Raw genomic sequence first — 17563 nt, 5'->3', positions numbered from 1 at the left:
CTGGATAACTACCCCATACCTGTAAAATACTGAACTGACCAGAGAAGCTGCCTTTGGAGGGTTTTAAGTAAAGAAAGGGAGAACAGAAAAGCTTAAGAAGGAGATAGAGCTACACTGACCTTAAAACGTAACATTATGACAAACTGAAGATTAAACACAGCCCTTTCATACCACAAAGTGCGGAGTGTGAGCTTTGGATATTCTTCCATTTATTTCAGAGGTGACAAGGAGTGATTACCAACTTACACAGGATCCTGCCCTCTAAAGAAAATCCTGGCTCTAATGAGGTCAGTGTGTTTTCCCCCACCCTGTGAACTTCAACAAGAACAGGATTTTACTTTTGCTGTTAAATCAGAAAAAGTTTTTCTGGCCTCTCTTTTGTCCACATTAGTTGTACAGTGGGTGAAATGCAACAGATTACAGAAAGCCAACTATCAGAAAAGACAAGTATATTATAGCCTGTATTTTACTGCATTACGTAATTTTCTTTACTCACAACTACCCTGGAGTTATTATTTTGAAGAGATAATATCAGTAAAATTTAGGTTGTAAGGAACCCTCTGAAGGTCATCCTGCTTAACCTCCTGCTGAAAGCAAGGCTGAGCGCACAGATCAGGTTGCTCAGTCTCCTGTCAACAGGATGTTCATTGTTTTGTGACAATGTGGATTAGAGAGTGGAAACATTCCAGGTTTGTCAAAATTACTCTGACATCTTTCACGTGAGATGTTCTGATGCCTTTAAGAGCTCCTCCTGCAAAATGGCCTTGAGTCTGCAGTAACTTTGCAGCCCATAGGTAAACTGCAGGCCCAATTCTCAGGGCTGACTAAAGGAATTCTCAGGTTGCTGCCATTTGTATTTTTCCATTAAAAAGATAAATAAGGTGCTGTGCATATCATATCTGAGTCCTTTTTGTGAACATTAGCTCATTCTGGAACAAATGGTCATGAAAAGAGAATCAAATTAACAGAATACTCTTGGAAAGCAAGACTTAACTTTGTTTATATTTTAGTAATTGGGAATTTAATGTCAGGAATGCACACAATAACAACTGCAGTCAAAGCCATGTATTCACCTCTACAACCTCTCCAACTGAGACATCAAACAAACTATTTCAGAGAAGTTCATCAGATAAACAGTGAACAAGTATAAAGTAACCACAGTATACCTGCAGAAAAACTATGGGGAGACAGAGACATCCATCTATGAACTTATTCACTGCCAGTGACCTAGCTCAGCTCCAGCAATTGCTGTAGTAGGTGTCAGTCAAAATCACTGAGGATTGTTAACACTGTCTTGAGAAAAATACCAGAGACACTGTAATGACCATGGGAAGGCACAACATTGATTTGACAGCTCATGAAAACCCAACATTCACAACCATATGCAGTAGCATAGCTCAGGACAGACCCAGGAAGACTGGCAGCTACTGAGTCCCTGGGGCTGTGTCCTTTAGTAAGTGGGTATTCTTGGAACATTTCCTACATAGATACTCATAGCTCCACTTGTTAGTGAGACCTCATGAGTTTGCACAACCATCCCTGCAACTGCATAAACATTATGCCTTCATTTGAATGAAATTGTAGTAGCAGAAGGAGCAAGCCTAGCTTCATATGATATGATATGATTCCAGGCACATTTCTTTATTCTACACTTACAACATTGAACCTGGAACCTATTGAACAGAATCTTTCTGTACAAGAACAGGAATAGTCTCCATCTGTTAGTCTGGGATTCACAGGTTGTTTCTAATTAACAGTCCTTGATTAGAAAGCAAAATTCAGCTTTGACTGAGCAGTCAATGCTTTAAGACTTTCAGGTATTTTGGTTTAAGATCACTATGGAGATTTACACATGCAAACAGATTTCCTGCCTGTCTATCCCCATGAGTCGCATTCTCATTTTTATCCTGTAGTAACTAAGGGAGTCTGAGAACAGGAATTCTGTGCTGTGGCACTACTTCAAAGTGCATGCCAAAGATTTATGATAGACTGTCATAAATCTCAAATGGAAGAGCAAGGAATGAAATGCAGCTTCCAAGTAATTCTTACGCCCTTATTGATTTCGGAGTGGGCAAGAGCTGACCTACATTCAGTACTGCATCAAAGAAATCCCTAGGCCAGAATAGTCTGTCTCCTAGAAAGCACTCTATTGCTCTGGTTGGCCAGTACCCTGGCCACTTCATTAGCCTGGCCAGTACAAGTTTCTAACAGCAGCATTTCTGGTTCACAGAAACAACAAAACCATCAAGTAATAAAACTCTGTTATATACAGAAAAGAACCACACATTGGCCCATTTAAGCAAGCAAGAGCCAGGCCACTGCTCCTGCTGCTCTGACTTTTTAGGTGGGCAGGTGGCACAGCTTGTGAAAACAGGCTCCAGAGCAAACCAGTGCCTTAATGAAGGGCAAAACAAGGACACTAAATGGCTTGCATGACAATTTGTGTGCTTACATTTTGAGGGCACAGCTATGACACCTAGAAAGTGCTCTTTCCATCAATCTGCAACACCTGGAATAGTACAGTGATAGTTAAAGAAAAAGGCCAATTCCATGTGCCATTCTGCTATCAGTTCCTAATACTCTCAATCTGGGACAATCTGGGATCAACCATAGACCTAATACTGTCTTAAAAATGCTCTCCAGTAGTAGAAAAGCCACACAAAGCAGTTCAAAAATTGCTGTTTGAGTCTAAATGCTACAATGAAACCAGTGAAAGGTAGGTGAGACCCATCTACCTCAGCTACTTATAACCAAACATCAATCTCCCAGAGTTCCGTGGTAGGCTTTTATTACATGTTCTGGTATGCAGAACAGCAGCAGATCTAAAATGAGAATCATTCAGAATCAATGGGTTGGGATTAATCTGTCCTCCTGTCCAGTGCAAGCACTGCCACAGTAATAAACAGAAATCTGATAACTTCATACTGTCAGCACAAAATGAAACTATGACCTTGACCTGTGCAACAGCATCCAGTAATTTTTTCATAACTTCAACATACCATACTACACGGCTATGATCTAATAAGAATCTAAAAGTAATTAACTGGAATTTTTGAAAACTGAAGCCTTAATCAAATATGTATTCTTATCAGGGTTGCAAGCCAGCAATAAATTGGGACATTTAAAAAACTGGGATCCAATCCAATCCGTGATCTGATCAGGGTTCAATGGTTATAATAAATTGGGAGTATTAAAACTGGGATCACATCCAACACTTTATTTTGTCTAAACCACAGGACCTAGCTGTGCTGCAAAGTCAGGAATACTCAATGAACAGATATACCATGTTGGATTAACCCTTAATAAATAATGATGCACAAGCTCAGGAGTCCCAAAAACATGTGGTTTAGCACAGAGCTTAATGGTGAGAATAGCAATTACCAGCATTTATCAGAGATCAATATGAACTATAAACAGCCATAATAATGCTTTCAGACTTGGCAAGTGGAATACACAGGAACAAAAGCTACATGGTGTTGGTAACAATGTGTGCATGTATGAGTGTGCTCCAAGATGTACTATGCATTTTAAAAAAATCATACTTTGATTTTTGCAACAGTCTGAATTTCAACTTTTGATTCAAATCAATTTGGCTTTTCTACCATACTGCCATGCATGCAGCTATTGTTTTCATTTTGATTTCCAGTAACATACAAATTGTTTGTAATTAAATATAACGAAACAAATGCTGATGGAAGGGGAATGAAGTTTCACTCCCAACTAGTCTCTCCTAGATAAGTGGACTCTAAATATTTTTATTTCTGTAAGATGCATTCCCTTCGTGCAGAGATCTTGCAGCTGCAAAATTAAACCTCTGTTTCCCAAATATCAAAAACATATGTATTGATTTTTTAACTATGGGAAGAGGTAACAAGCATCAGAGCTGATAAGACAAGAGAGAAATCCTCTTCAATTGCTGGAAGGTTTCTGAAAAGTAAAGGAAATTCAGTCTTCAATATAAAAACTGAAAACATTTATTTTTTCCCAAATTTGAGATATCCTGTAACTTTGGTATTCAGTTCAGACATTCAGAAAGCAAGGGCCAGAAGTTCCTTCTGTTTCTCTAAAACTGTACTCAAACCTTAATACTATTAAAAAAATTCCTCAATTAATTCCAATGAGGACTAAAAAAACAAGACTGTTTTAACCAAACAACATACTACTCCCACAAAAAAAGTGCAGAGGATTATATTTTACATAGGTTGCCTCCTTATTAACTGACTCTCATGCTACTTTTACAAATCATACCATTTTCAACAAGGTATTTAATTTTGTAGGTTTTATTCTAATGTCAAGAAAGTGTTCAATTCTACTGGAAGAGAGACTTAGGGTCTTAGTAGGAATATTCCAGTTAAAATAATACTAAACAAACAGGAAAACATAGTTTTCTTTCAATTGATAGACACATTATTTGCATCTAACAGGCAAACAAATTATTGTGTGTAAAACTCAAGCATCTAATATATTTATCCAGTTTGTTTTACAATGATTTTCAAGTATTAGAAAATCAAACTACAACCCCAAATGAGTGGGGAAAAGATGGAAGAAGGGATGAAGAGAAACCTTTTTGAGGGAAGAGACAAGACCTCTTTCAGTATTGAATAATGTAGCAAACATCTTGTTGTTAAAATGACAAATTCTGAGTAATTTACACAGAACACACTAAAAATACAGATTTGAGTCAGCTTGATCAAAATAACCTTCAGATATAGCATTTGCTTTTTCCTTTTATGGGCAGATTCTCGACCTTTGGAGCACATGCTTTATTACAGCCAAACTCTTTGAAGCATGAACAAAATGATGAGTTTATTTAAAATAGGGCCTCAGTCCAATGACGCATGTGACTTGTGTCAGGAAGGACAAAACACTGCCTCAGAAACTGCATAACCAGTTAAGTCAATACTCCTGACCCATCGCAAACTTCAGTCTTTTTCCAGTCAAGTTTCAGTGACATTGCATTGCTGTGGCACAACGAAAACTAAGGGAGGTAGAGGGAGAAGAAGAAAATAATTTAGAGGAGGTGCCAAACTCATATTCAACTGGACACAGATAAGGCTATTACTAAAGAAGGAATGCCTACCATCCTAAGTTCCTCTTCACCACCTGAAGCTTGCAGAAGTAGCAGTCATATATAATAAAGCAGTGGCTTTGAAAAGAAAGGAGGCTTGGGGCTGAGGTCTGGAATGAATTCTTAGCCTGACAGGGACTTTTCAGGAACCTGGACAAGCAACTGCACTGCCTGCATGTCAGATTCCCACCCACAGGGTACTTTTTTTTCCTGCCGGATTTTCTCTTTTCCACCTCAACTGTAAGTGCTCAGGGTCAGGCCCAAGCTTCCCTAACAGCAACGAACACAACGAGACCTTGATCTTGGTGGGGATTGCTAGGGAATATAAGCAGTAAAAAAAATAATGATGTCAGCATTTCAGTGCAGGATGTGGAGCTGCTTCAGAGAACTGCGTCTACAAGACAGCACAGAGAGTTGTACTGAAAACAGAGACTAGGACAATGTGGAATGGAAATAGAAATTACTAGGCTAGCAAAATACTAAATTTATTTTCACTTTTTGAGGTTAAAATCTGAAACTTGGCAGCCCATAAAAGGAGTTCCCAGGCAAGTTTATGCTGAGGACCAAAGTTGCAAGCAAGTCCAATCCTTTTGGGAATCATCTGCACGACAGAGTGAGCACTCTGTCTGCATACGCCTACTAGCTCTAACACATTCTGGATGTGCCAGACTTGTTGCACATGCACTGTTCAATTTCTTCTCTGTGCAAGCAGGAAATCCAACCTGTTCCAAGCATGATGGACTCACACTCATGCAGCACACCTACGTAAGATCTGATGTTTCCTGTCAGAGCCAGAGTCCCTGAGTTTGTACTGCACGGCCAGCCCATAATTGTGTGGTGAACACATTTGACATTTCTGCACGTCTAAAGCTTGTCAAGATTTCTGGAAGAAGGCTGCAGCCTTTACAGAAAGCCTGTCTCTGAAATTTTGTGAAGTATTATTGTGCCTATCCAACACCAATCAAAAAACTCTGCAAAACTGTAAGAGACGACCTACTCCTGTAAACTGAATATGCACTTCCTACTGAAAAATATTTCTCAGCTGAGAGCTTGGAACAGTTTTCTGCTTTTTGGAGAGCTGCCAAGCATATACTGCATGCAAAACGAACATCCAAAACCATGTGAGTTCCACAGCTGCTAAGATGCTGAAAAGTATTTGATCATTAATCCTGTCACACCCAGTCCAAAAATCAACTACTCCAAACTCTCCCACTAGTGTCCAAAATGGACAACATGGTCTGTGAAAAAAAAAAAAAAGGTCAGATGAAAAAGTATAGTATCATTCAGTATGACAGATCCTAAAATACACAGGCAGTCAGCATTTAAGAAAACTGTTTGGGCAAAAAGCCTGACTTTAAGACTGTAATAATTGGATTGAGGATCTGAACAAGAATTTATACAGCTAATCTTGGAAAAGTAAAATTAGGTGTGTGTTAATTCTAGAAAGGTTAAGCGTTAGAAAAGCAATTTCTATTTTGTTCAAGTTGTTAAATACAGGATTTGATCACAGGTATCAGGGGACAAAACTTTCTACATTTCTGTAGACTGTTCTACTATTACGCCTCCAGTAGTTTTAACATACGCTCATTTCAGTCTCAACGAGAACAGATTTGAAAATATGACTGTGTTCTACTAAGCTTCAGTGAAGCTTAGTTTCATAAATATGAGACCAAGTATGCAGGATTGCAGCTAGTGAAGTCATAGAAACAGATGATCTATGGTATGGATGTGCCACAGGATTTTCTTTGCCAATATGTGCATTAAAATCTTGGACTTGAATTATAGAATTACTAAATTACAGAATTACTAAATATTGGGACAGAGCTATAAAACTTGTCTTATTGAACATCATCACTAGATGAACAGTCAACAGCTAAGCAAAAGGACCGAATTACCTTCAAGTCAGGTAATGTTTCCTTAGTGATTTTAATCAATTTTACAAACAGTTCTTACCCACACATGAGAAGTAACTCCTTTATATAATTTCCCAATAATAATAATAATAATAATAATAATAATAGTAATTTTCTCTGATAATAAAATCTCTTCTGTTTTATGATCAACTCAAGAAGGGTTCAATCATCAGCCTGTAAGTAGTCTTATGTGAGCAAACATACAGAGCTATGCTCTTGCTTGTTTTTACAGCATGTGTTGCATTCCTTTGAGGATAACAGAGAAAATTTCTTCACTCTTCTTCTGTTTTTCTTTCTTTTTTTTTAATATTTTTAAATTTTTTTAAATTTTATTTTGGTTTTGTGGCTTTTTGTTTTTTTCTTTTTCTTTTTTATTTTTAAATTTGAATCCTCCAAACATATAAGACGTATTACCTGATATTATCTGATATAAAAGGGTGATATTTCTATTCCTGTGCCTTACAGAAGAAGAATCAAATAAGTGAGTTAAAAATATCATCTTGTTCATCCACTTCTCAACACACCTGCTGTTCTCCATTTCAGTCACAAACTCTTCCAGGTCAAAACTTAAATCATTACTAGAGAAACCAGAATGATGAAGACATTGAGCTGCCAGTTTCTAATGCAGCCGTACCAAGTTACTGTCAATCAGTGACTGTAATTAAAAAAAAAGCATGCAATGCTAAAGAAATATTAAGAACAATTATCTTGTGTCCAATTGGAACATTAGACCCCTAGACAGAAGGGTTCATTCCTTGCAGCCTGCCAACATTTTAGTAAATGACACTGGTCCTTTAACAGATGGGATACATGCTTCTTAGCTTGCCAGGATCCTAATAAAAGACACTGGCTTCTTTAAAATGAAGGACACATACCTCTCAAATTGCCAGTATCCAAATTGGGAGTCAGCAGTTTAAAATAAAGGCACTCATCAATCTGGCAAAATCAAGGACACGGCACAGAAATTTTAAAACAAATGGTACAAAGTTTCTCCTGACACTACTTAACTTAGATGAACTAAATACTTAAAACACTGGCTAAGCATATCCAGTAACAGCACTACAGCAACTAGATACCTCACTAGCTTTTAAAGTAGAAAAATAGTAAAAATTAACAGCAGACTTCAAGGTTGCCTGGACTTGACTGCCAGCAGGCACGGTCTGGAACATCTCCAGCCAGGCTGGCTGGCTGTTACTTCAGGCAATCACTTGCTCTGAAGTTTTTCACTCAATGAACAAAGATGCTGCTGCCATTTACTCACCTTTCACGTTCATCTTTCATTTTCTCCAGCTCCTCCTCTTTAAGCATGCCTTGCTTTGTATTCCCCTTCTGATCTGCTTTCCCACTTCTATCTTCTTTTTTCTTTCCAAATCTGTTAAAGATATCAAGGAAGGAGTCACGAGGAAATAACTACTAGAAGAAAAACCAGTACTCATCTAAACCACAGAAATTTTACGACAATAAAAACACTGGGGTTTTATCTTAGTCACTCATAAATTTCCCACATTGCAAAATAAGTTATCAATATTACCTGGGCCATATGCAAGAGAAAGGACTGATTACAATTGATTTGGACCGTGTACTTTTGAAAGCAATTGCTTGAAACAAAGTTGAAAAGTCCCACCAACCCTGAAATGCAAGGCATTGCAGGGCTGGAATATTAATATGGCACATATTAAAGTGGCTGAAGGTTCTTTTTGCCACAGGACAAAGTTTCTGAAAGTAATCTGCAGTGGCTGTGGTGTCAGCAGCCAGACTGGACCACATGTTCTGCTCTTAACAGTAACTACTGGCTCTCATTCATGATTGACCATAATTTCTGGATTTGTTCTTTGCTTAAATTCAGAAAGAATAAAATCTATGTTCCAAGAGTACAAAACGAGACAGTTCCTAAGAGCTCTTTTTTAAACTTCTAGGGTTTTCTTTCTGCCTAGTAATATACTATCATGTAATATTTATGCTGTGAAAGTCCTCCAGAGGCCCCAGTGGGCTCAGGGCTTCCACTGTTGTTTTATACACTGTACAAATATGCATAACAAGTCTGCTTTACATGGCCTACAAGGGGTGGCTGAACTGGGGAGCTGCATTTAATTTCTGATGAAGTTAGATAAAATACTGGGGTCAAATATGCTCATTAAGTATAGACCAAAAGGTATATAAAGCTTCCCTCCTCTCCCCCAATTTGAAATTCTCAGTTCCACAAGTAAGTAAATGATCAGTCTGTCTTCCCCTGCAAATTAATGTATCCTTGCATGCATGACAATAATGTAAAGAAAAGTAATTATTTTTAAATTAAAAATACTATATTGCAAACTAATTACTTTGACTCAAAACTGCAAACTCCTCTGTGAAACTCTGAAGCATTTCCTTGGTGATTTTTTTTTTTATTTTTCATGTCAGCCCAAACTGCCTCAAGTGGAATAGCTGAACTACTGTGCATATACTTAAGCTGTAAATCATTGACTTCAGGTTTCTCCGCTGATGAAAGCAGAAATTTTGCAAATACCAAGTCAGGCTCATAAGCTAAGGATCCGAATTTTTTGTGAATTTAATTAATAATTCTGAGCTTGTGGTCAAACAAAGTTATCGGGAACTCTGCAGTAGGTCTCCCAGACAATATGAACTTGGAATGATGGCTGCAAGAGACAGACATGTAGCATGTGGTGCTAATAAAAAGGGCAAATACTACAGGTACATGAGATGCTTTATCATAGTTCTGTCATGGACTGTGCTGGGGAGCAGAAAGAGTCCTATCAGTGCATTGTTTTCTCTTTTTTCCTATGTGTAGCAATGAAGATAGATGGTGTCTTGTACTCTTTGAGGGATCCTTGGCTCAAAACATACATACATCTCATCTACAAACAATCTTCAGTTCTTTTTTTATGGTCCCTACTCCTTTTGGTGCTTCCAGAAATACAGCACATACTTTCCACACTTTTGCTTTTCCTGAGTGTAGAGCAGCACACCAATTTCCCTGCTACTTTCTGAGTTCCAGTGGTTCCAAGAGACTGTGGAGTCACAAACCCCATCAGAAGGCGGTGGCGGCAGTGAAGGCAGCAGACAGGAGACACAAGAGAGAGAGGCTGTACATATAGAGTGAGAAGGGCTTATAGATATGAAGTGACCCAGGTAAAAAGAAAAGCTAGATAAAACTGCATGTATGGCTCTCTACAGAGATGCCAGGCAGCCAAACAACAAGTCACCTGGGGATGAGCACCAGCAGCCTGCTCCGAGAACACCCCTGCTTTCTGACTCTTGCACAGGTAGGGAAGGTCTCATGGCAGTTTTCTCTAGAGGCTGAATTAGCACTTGCATCTTGGTCATAGTCCAACTCTGGTACTTTGTTTATATTCCGGCTGCCTGGTTTTCTCCCAGAGTTTCAATTATGGGCTTGTGGAGTCTCATATTCAACTGTAGCATGTATTGATTTTGAAAACATTATTCTTGGGCATTTTGTATTGCTGCAGGGAGCTGAAGTTGGATATGTTGCATACTCGAGAGAAATGTAAAAAAATCCCAAAAAATCTTCAGCATACATCCTTTTCAAGTCTAGATATTATTTCTTGCTTACTAGGGAAATACATTTTAAATAAAATGAAGTGACAATTTTGATTGCAATAATTGTCAGCATGACAGCTTTCTGCAAAAACATTGCTGTTTGCTGGTAGAGCTGCTCTTGCCATAAAATTGGCATGTTCCGGTGTAATTATAAACTGGGAATAGTGAGTTAGTCTTGATGAAAACAACTTTTGTTGTTGTGCTGCATCAAAAACAGCGTGGGCAGCAGGTTGAGGGAGGTGATTTTGCCCCTCTGCACTTGTGGGACCCCATCTTGAGTACTGCATACAGCTCTGGGGTCCTCCAACATATGAAGGACATGGACCTGTTGGAGTGAGTCCAGAGCTGGGACACAAAGATGATCAGAGGGCTGGAGCACCATTCCTACCAAGACAGACTGAGAGAGCTGGGGTTGTTCAGCCTGGAGAAGGCTCCAGGGGAGACCTTATAGCACGTTCCAGTACCTAAAGGGGGCCTACAAGAGAGCTAGGGAGGGACTTTTCACAAGGGCAAGGAGTGATAGGATAAGGATAAATGTCTTTAAAGTGAAAGAGGGTAGGTTTAGACTAGATATTAGGAAGAAATTCCTCACTGTGAGGGTGGTAAGACACTGGTGCAAGTGTTCAAAACCAGAGCGGATGGGGCCCTGAGCAACCTGGTCAAGTGGAAGGTGTCCCTGCACACGTCAGGGGGGTTGGAACTGGGTGATCTTTAAGGTCCCTTCCAACCCAAACCATTATATCATTCTACGACTGGTTTTTTTGCTAATTTTGGCTTCAGATAGGATTTGAGCAGGCTTACAAGATTTGACCTGTTATACTAAATATGCAGCACATTGCTCACAGCTAGGGAAATATTCAGATGTGGGGGTTTTTTTGCCTCTTTTTACACAATGCTATACCATAAAAATCCATTCTATTTATTATTGTTTTTCATTCCATTCTCTTACTGTTATGTTTTTCAGTTCAACAAACTCTTGCACAAACAGAAAATAAAAGCAGCAAAAAGTTTAACACTGTTAAGAAAAGTGATAAAATGCAGACAACCTTAAACATCAAAGAACCCAGTATCATCTCTGCCTGAATTTATACACCCTGTCCTAAAATTTATGGCCTGCTCACTGATGCATTCTAATTACCATGGACTTCCAATGATAAAATTAACTTCCACTCATGGTAATTTTGCATGGGTTTGTGCACTACAGGTTTACTGGTTCTCTACTGCCTATAGGAACAACAACAACAAAAAAAGTAGTAAGATTACTTGCTGCCCAACTAGGTGTGATCATGTTGTCACTGATATTGGAGTGAGGCCCTACACTGATTTCAACAGGGACAGAATAAAATCTCTTGTCGAAATTATACTATGGAATAAATCAAATCCATATTAAAATTCTACGAAAACTGAATGGCTTTAGGATTTGAAATTTCCAATTCTCCAGGCAACAAATAATTGAACTGTGGTAAAATCTGCCTTCTGTATTAATACTGTTGTCAGCAGAATAAAAACATTAATGAAAAAACGTACACGAATTTTTAAAATGTCTGTTTTGCTATACTGTGCAGTCAAACTCCTTGAACTTAGTTACTGATGGATTTATTACTCTGAAGACCTTATATAGAAAATGGAGAAATATAACTAGAAGACCCTAAAAACAAATGGATCAGCTGTATCCTCTCATTCTATATGCATCTATAATCAGTTTATGTCAAATGAAACCACTGGTAATCGTAATGACAGTAAGGAAATAAATCCATGTCTTCCCAGGTTGAGTGACTGCACCAGCTCTCTGATTATCTACAGTAAATGCCTGGGAAGTACTGTTAAAGATGTTACAGCCCTATTAACCTTAGTATAATTTTCAGTTGGAAAAGTTAATATTTCACCTACTCAGAGCATAGTCCTCCTGTAAATAAAGCATAAAGGGATTTTCTTTATGTGATCAGACCTTTGAGCACTTCATCCTTATGGGAAATGCCCATATGTGACTGTTGAAAACAGGCTGTGCAAAAGTGAGGCATTATCCTGTTTCTATTAATTTCAAAAGGTGCCCTGCAAACAACTAAAATTTTTCCCCTTAGAAACATTAAGGGAATAAAGTATCTGAATACCAAAGATATGTTGTCTTCCTGCAGTATTTATAGCCATTCTACTGGCTATAGTATTAAAGCATTTGCATGTTTCTTTCCAAGGATTCTAAGAGATAAAAATGAAAACAAACCTACTATAGACCTGCTCTGTTATACTTGGGATAAATGTCTTGCATGCAAGACCTAAAACTGTGGTCATGGCAACACTTCGTTTCTGTGTGGAGCCGGGGCCTTCCAGATCTCAAATGTGTTGATATTTGCATCAAGGATTAAAAAGCAGGCAGGTCTATAAAGTATCAGACTTCTAAGAAGGAGAAACATCTGGAGGGTGGAACCCCTAAGCAGCTTGCTGACTAAATTCAGTCATTTGGATTTCTTAGCCAATTCAGTTACCCCAGATCAGGAGGTGCCACTGCAGCTAAAGGGTGCATAATGAAAGTACAAACATCTGTGGGAAATTAATTCAAGAGAGCCTATGACACAGTCAAGCAAGATACAAAGCCTAACACTGTCATAAAATCTTTACATCTCCAGAAATTATCTGTAAAAAACCAGAGTGATCTGTAAAGTACATATAAGAAAAGCTCTGACTCTTAGTCATTTCACAGCAAAATGGAGGAAAATGCTGAGATTATTAAAGCATGTCCCTTATGAAAGACTAGAAATAACCCTTAAAATTAAATTTAAATGTGAGTAAGAATGAATGAGTGAGAAAGAAAGATAAAGATACTAATAAGGTATGATTTTCAGGTCCACACAGGGACTATAAAAAGCTTATTAACTGCCACTACTACCGTGTGTTTTAAGTTATTTTATCACTCAGCTTTTATGGCAGAAGAAATACTCTAGAAGCAGCGCTGTGCTTTGATTAATCACATTCATACATACACTTTTACAGAGTATTAAACATTGCTGTAAAGATCCTTAGTGAGTCAGACTTGTTGGTGATTACAGGCCAGGCTCATTTTACATTTATGTTAATAGCAGCATTAATGAAATACATCTTTCACATTTTAGTGCCTCTCTAAATACCTAAAAGGTTTGTTACTAAATGTTTACTTAATGGACAGAAGTATGCCACTGAGTATTACGCCAGTGGGACCAAGAATTTTGCAATGGCTGAAAAAGCTACAGAAAGAAAAGAACATGTTCTAGTAAAACAGGTTTGACAATTTGAGAACGGGCAATAATCTTCAAATCTTCACCAATATCCCAGAAGATGAAAGTACCTCTGTGACATGAGTTAAACTTATGGTAAAAGGACAGCCGGGAGGGGTAAGCATCTCTATTCCTTGCCCCTCTGCCAGGCCCATGCTTCCAGTGAGTGGATCCCATTCCCTCTGTGGAGGATTTAGCTTCAGAAACATTGAGATGTCACCTCCCGTCTAGTGTGCAAGACCTATTGCAGCAAGACCTCCCCATGACAAAGCCTTGCCCGGGAGCAGGTTTTGAAACTGCTTTGGCAGGGTGAGAGCAAAGCCCTGATAAGATGATGAACACTGCTGGAGCTCATTCCCAGGGCAGCACCAAGGGGAGAGCAGCAAAAGCAATAGCTTCTTGCAGCAAAAAACAGGGAAGCTTAGGCACCTTTAGCCACCTTCAAAATATTTTGGGAGATAATCACCATTATCAGAGTAAAACTGATTATGATCAGCAGGAAAAGAAGTTATGCAAAAATTGCAAATATAAAGAAATCCACCTTATTATGCTCCTCTTATGTCAAAATAAAGCAAACAAGTGCTATTTTTAAATTTCTTTTAATTTATTTTTTTATTTACTGTATCAGACTGCTGGAGCTAGAATAAAATGACTGAACTTCCAGAACCAGCCTAATGGGAGTAAAACTTATCTTTCTAAAACTCTGATTAAACAAAACCTCCCCCCACCCGTTTATTTCTTTGATGCCCAAATTAGCATCTTTTCTGCAGCATGCTGAATTAATTAGTACAGTGACAAAGAATTAGTCCAGATAAGATCAAAGCTGAAACCATATTTATCTGGAATTTGAAATTAAGAGCAGAGAGTATTAACCCTCAGCACTTCAAGGAGCTTTCCACATGGCATACTTCGTAAGCCTTCCATGAGTTCATTCAAAATAAATCAACAGTGCAATTTTTTTCCCCACTGAAGTTTTGCTAAAAGGAAAATAAATTTGCCATGAAGTCTGCTACAATGTGGAAGTGCCTTTAATGCAGACCCTGTACATGCTACTTATTATGTAACTCGTAGGCATCAGTAGAACAAAGCAAACAAAGCTGAGAAAAGACAGTTAATCACATTTGTATTAATGCTTGGATCATCACATTGTTCAGAGTTTTAAGGGCTAATGAAAGAATTCCCAGCATTGAATCTGAGAAGCTGCTTGCTGTAACACCTCACAGGTAAATAATCCATAATCTTCAGTGGAGAGGGTCACACATAGAAATGAAATGTCAAACAGAAGCCCTAAATTACATAGAGAAGTTTACTCTGAGAGTATCAACCATATGGACAGCAATAAAGGAAAATCTTCATTGCTGGTATCATTGCCTCGGATATTATCTGTGTTTCAGTATCAGATAAAAAACTGGAGGCTGTTTGCCATGTGAAATACAAGAGGTCGACCTTCTGCCTAGAAATTTTTGCAGAGCAGAGGCAGTCTAAACAATTACCCCAAAATCTTCTTACCCATCTTCTGAAAGCCTTTGAGCCCCATAACCTTATTTTTTAAATGTAAAACTTGCTCTTAATTTAGATAGAAGTATATATATACTACACATATACTATAACTCATTCTGGTAATTAGGTACTAGGGGATTCTTACCAGTGGGGCAGTCCCATTCAGCTGTACCATATATCAAATCTTACTTCTGCAGTATATAAAATGACCAAAGACAACCCCCAAGGAACGTGATGGAACCCTAGGACTTGGGGCACCTGAGTTAGAAGTGGTTGCTGCAAAACAATGAAGTCCATCCACTGAACCAATGGAATGGAATAACTCTCATCAACTAATATGTAAATATAGACAATAGAAGGCAGATGTCAAGAGTCATCCTTTATACTTCAAGAAACTTATTTTTAGACAACATGCTGAGGTAGTCTTAGTGTTGAATCATTTATAAATTATTATCTATTATTATCTGACCAGGAAAATCATGATGTTGAATGGCAGCTGTGCATCTATTTCCATGAAATGATGTTTTAATCATCCAATGACCATGTTGCTAGTCTTTTTGGTCACCAGGACAAGAATTCTGCATCCCACATCACATACACGACAAAAAAAAATCTGCAGTAAATGACGACAGCTGTGATTTACAGCTTGATCAAAAGGAGGAAAAAAAAAAATCAATTTATGGTCTGTCCAATGCAACAAGCCCTGCCTGTTTGTCCACCAGACTGTGGAATTACCCTCCAACCAAGTAAGAAATTATTCCCATATATTCTTATTTGTCCCTACATTCATACAGCATCAGTCATTTTCCCCTCTTGGTTCCACCTTACAAGCAAGTAATTTTTTTCTGAAGCGAATACTAATTCTGTTTCAGACAGTGCAGAGAAACATTGCTATACCTATTCTGTATGGAGTTTGCAAATGCCAACCTGCCAAGCCCAGAGGAACATGACAATCACACCCATGGCTTGGGCATGGCAACTCCATACTCAAAGCAAAGGAAAAGGACCAGATGATTAAGCCCTTGACTGCTTTCTTAATTTCCATTTTGTAGTAACCCATTTTCTCAACTCTTCACAAAAAGAGAATAAAAGAAAGAGAGAAGTAGGCAGTTAGGTCAGTTACTAATTTTTCTGGAAATTTGTTATTCTCTGTCAGGCAGGAAAAAAAATAAATGCAGTTTCTGACTGAGAACCACTTGAAGGTGGTCTTTCAGGGAAAAGACCAACTGAAAGGAGCTAAAACATAGCTCTTTGAGATCCAAACATGACAAGAACAGGCTGCTGAGTTTCTTCTTCTCTGTTTCATGTTTTCTCCTATGCTGTGTGTCTCTTTCCCCTATTACTAGCCACATGAACCCAGAACTCACTAAAGTATCAACTACATATATATGTAGTATATGTTTGTATTATGCATGTTTATCAGGGGAAGGACTTTTCATTTTTCTTATAACTCTCATGGTATTTGGTGCTTTTCTTAGTATTTCAGCTACTGATGAGTCTCCACTCGCACTACAAAACTTCTTGCTCAGCCCTCTTGGCTATGGAAAAACAATATAAAACTGTGACATTATCAGAACTGCGGATACAAAACTCATGAGGCAAATTAAATATACGACATTTGCAAAACAAAACTGAAAACCTGCTACATTTGCACTCAGAGCCATGATATTTCGAGGTGTCAGACTTGCTAATCATCTCACCACTGCAGTGCTCACCTTCTCAACCAAATCACGTGCCTTCCTCCCCTTACATGCCACAGTGGGGATTTGTTGGGGCTTATCTGACTTTCATGAAGTGAAACTGCACATTGCAGGTTCCAACGAGATCTCCAAGGAAAAACATGACCCTTGAAAAATAGCAGGAATAGAGAGGACTCCTCTCCCCATGTTTTAAATTAGACAACACCCCAGACTTCATGAAGGCTCCATTCTCTATGGAATGTAGTGACTCTAATGAGCAGTTAATGTTGAGTGTATTTCATCACATCCATTCTAAAACGAAGAAACTGAGCCAGGAGGAGTAAAAATTACTTGCCCAGTTTAAAAGATCCTATTCTCTCTGTCTACTGATCACTTCAGAGTTATGATTACATTATCACTGCATATCTACCTGCCTCATTTTCCAACCAGATTGCTATGATGCTTTTTCTTTTTCCCCTTGACTATGTCCCCCATATCTCCTTGAAGTTCTCATTAATTTCCTTTTTCTCCCCTAACACACTCTCCTCCTCCTTGCTCCACACTCCTTTCTTATGCCCTACTCCTGCACTGCTACAA

General features: G+C 38.4%; 1 protein-coding gene across 9 annotated transcripts in view; it reads right to left on the bottom strand.

Moving 5' to 3' along the window:
- The window catches only part of PARD3B (par-3 family cell polarity regulator beta), a 393203-nt gene that overhangs the window by 88548 nt on the left and 287092 nt on the right, over positions 1-17563 (bottom strand). For 7 of the 9 annotated variants that reach the window (XM_051786819.1, XM_051786818.1, XM_051786820.1 and 4 more), the window contains one exon: positions 8243-8353. In XM_051786819.1, coding sequence (XP_051642779.1) covers positions 8243-8353 — 111 coding nt within the window. Of the gene's footprint in view, positions 1-7856; positions 7918-8242; positions 8354-17563 lie in introns of all 9 variants that reach the window. The other 2 variants (XM_051786824.1, XM_051786825.1) reach the window with 1 other exon arrangement.

This window comes from Manacus candei, unplaced genomic scaffold (genome assembly GCF_025592945.1).
Source record: "Manacus candei isolate 608988 ecotype Guabito, Panama unplaced genomic scaffold, ASM2559294v1 h1tg000023l, whole genome shotgun sequence".
Classification (NCBI taxonomy): Eukaryota; Metazoa; Chordata; class Aves; order Passeriformes; family Pipridae; genus Manacus; species Manacus candei.
Note: the sequence above shows the minus strand (reverse complement) of the source record. Positions and strands in the feature narration are given on the sequence as shown.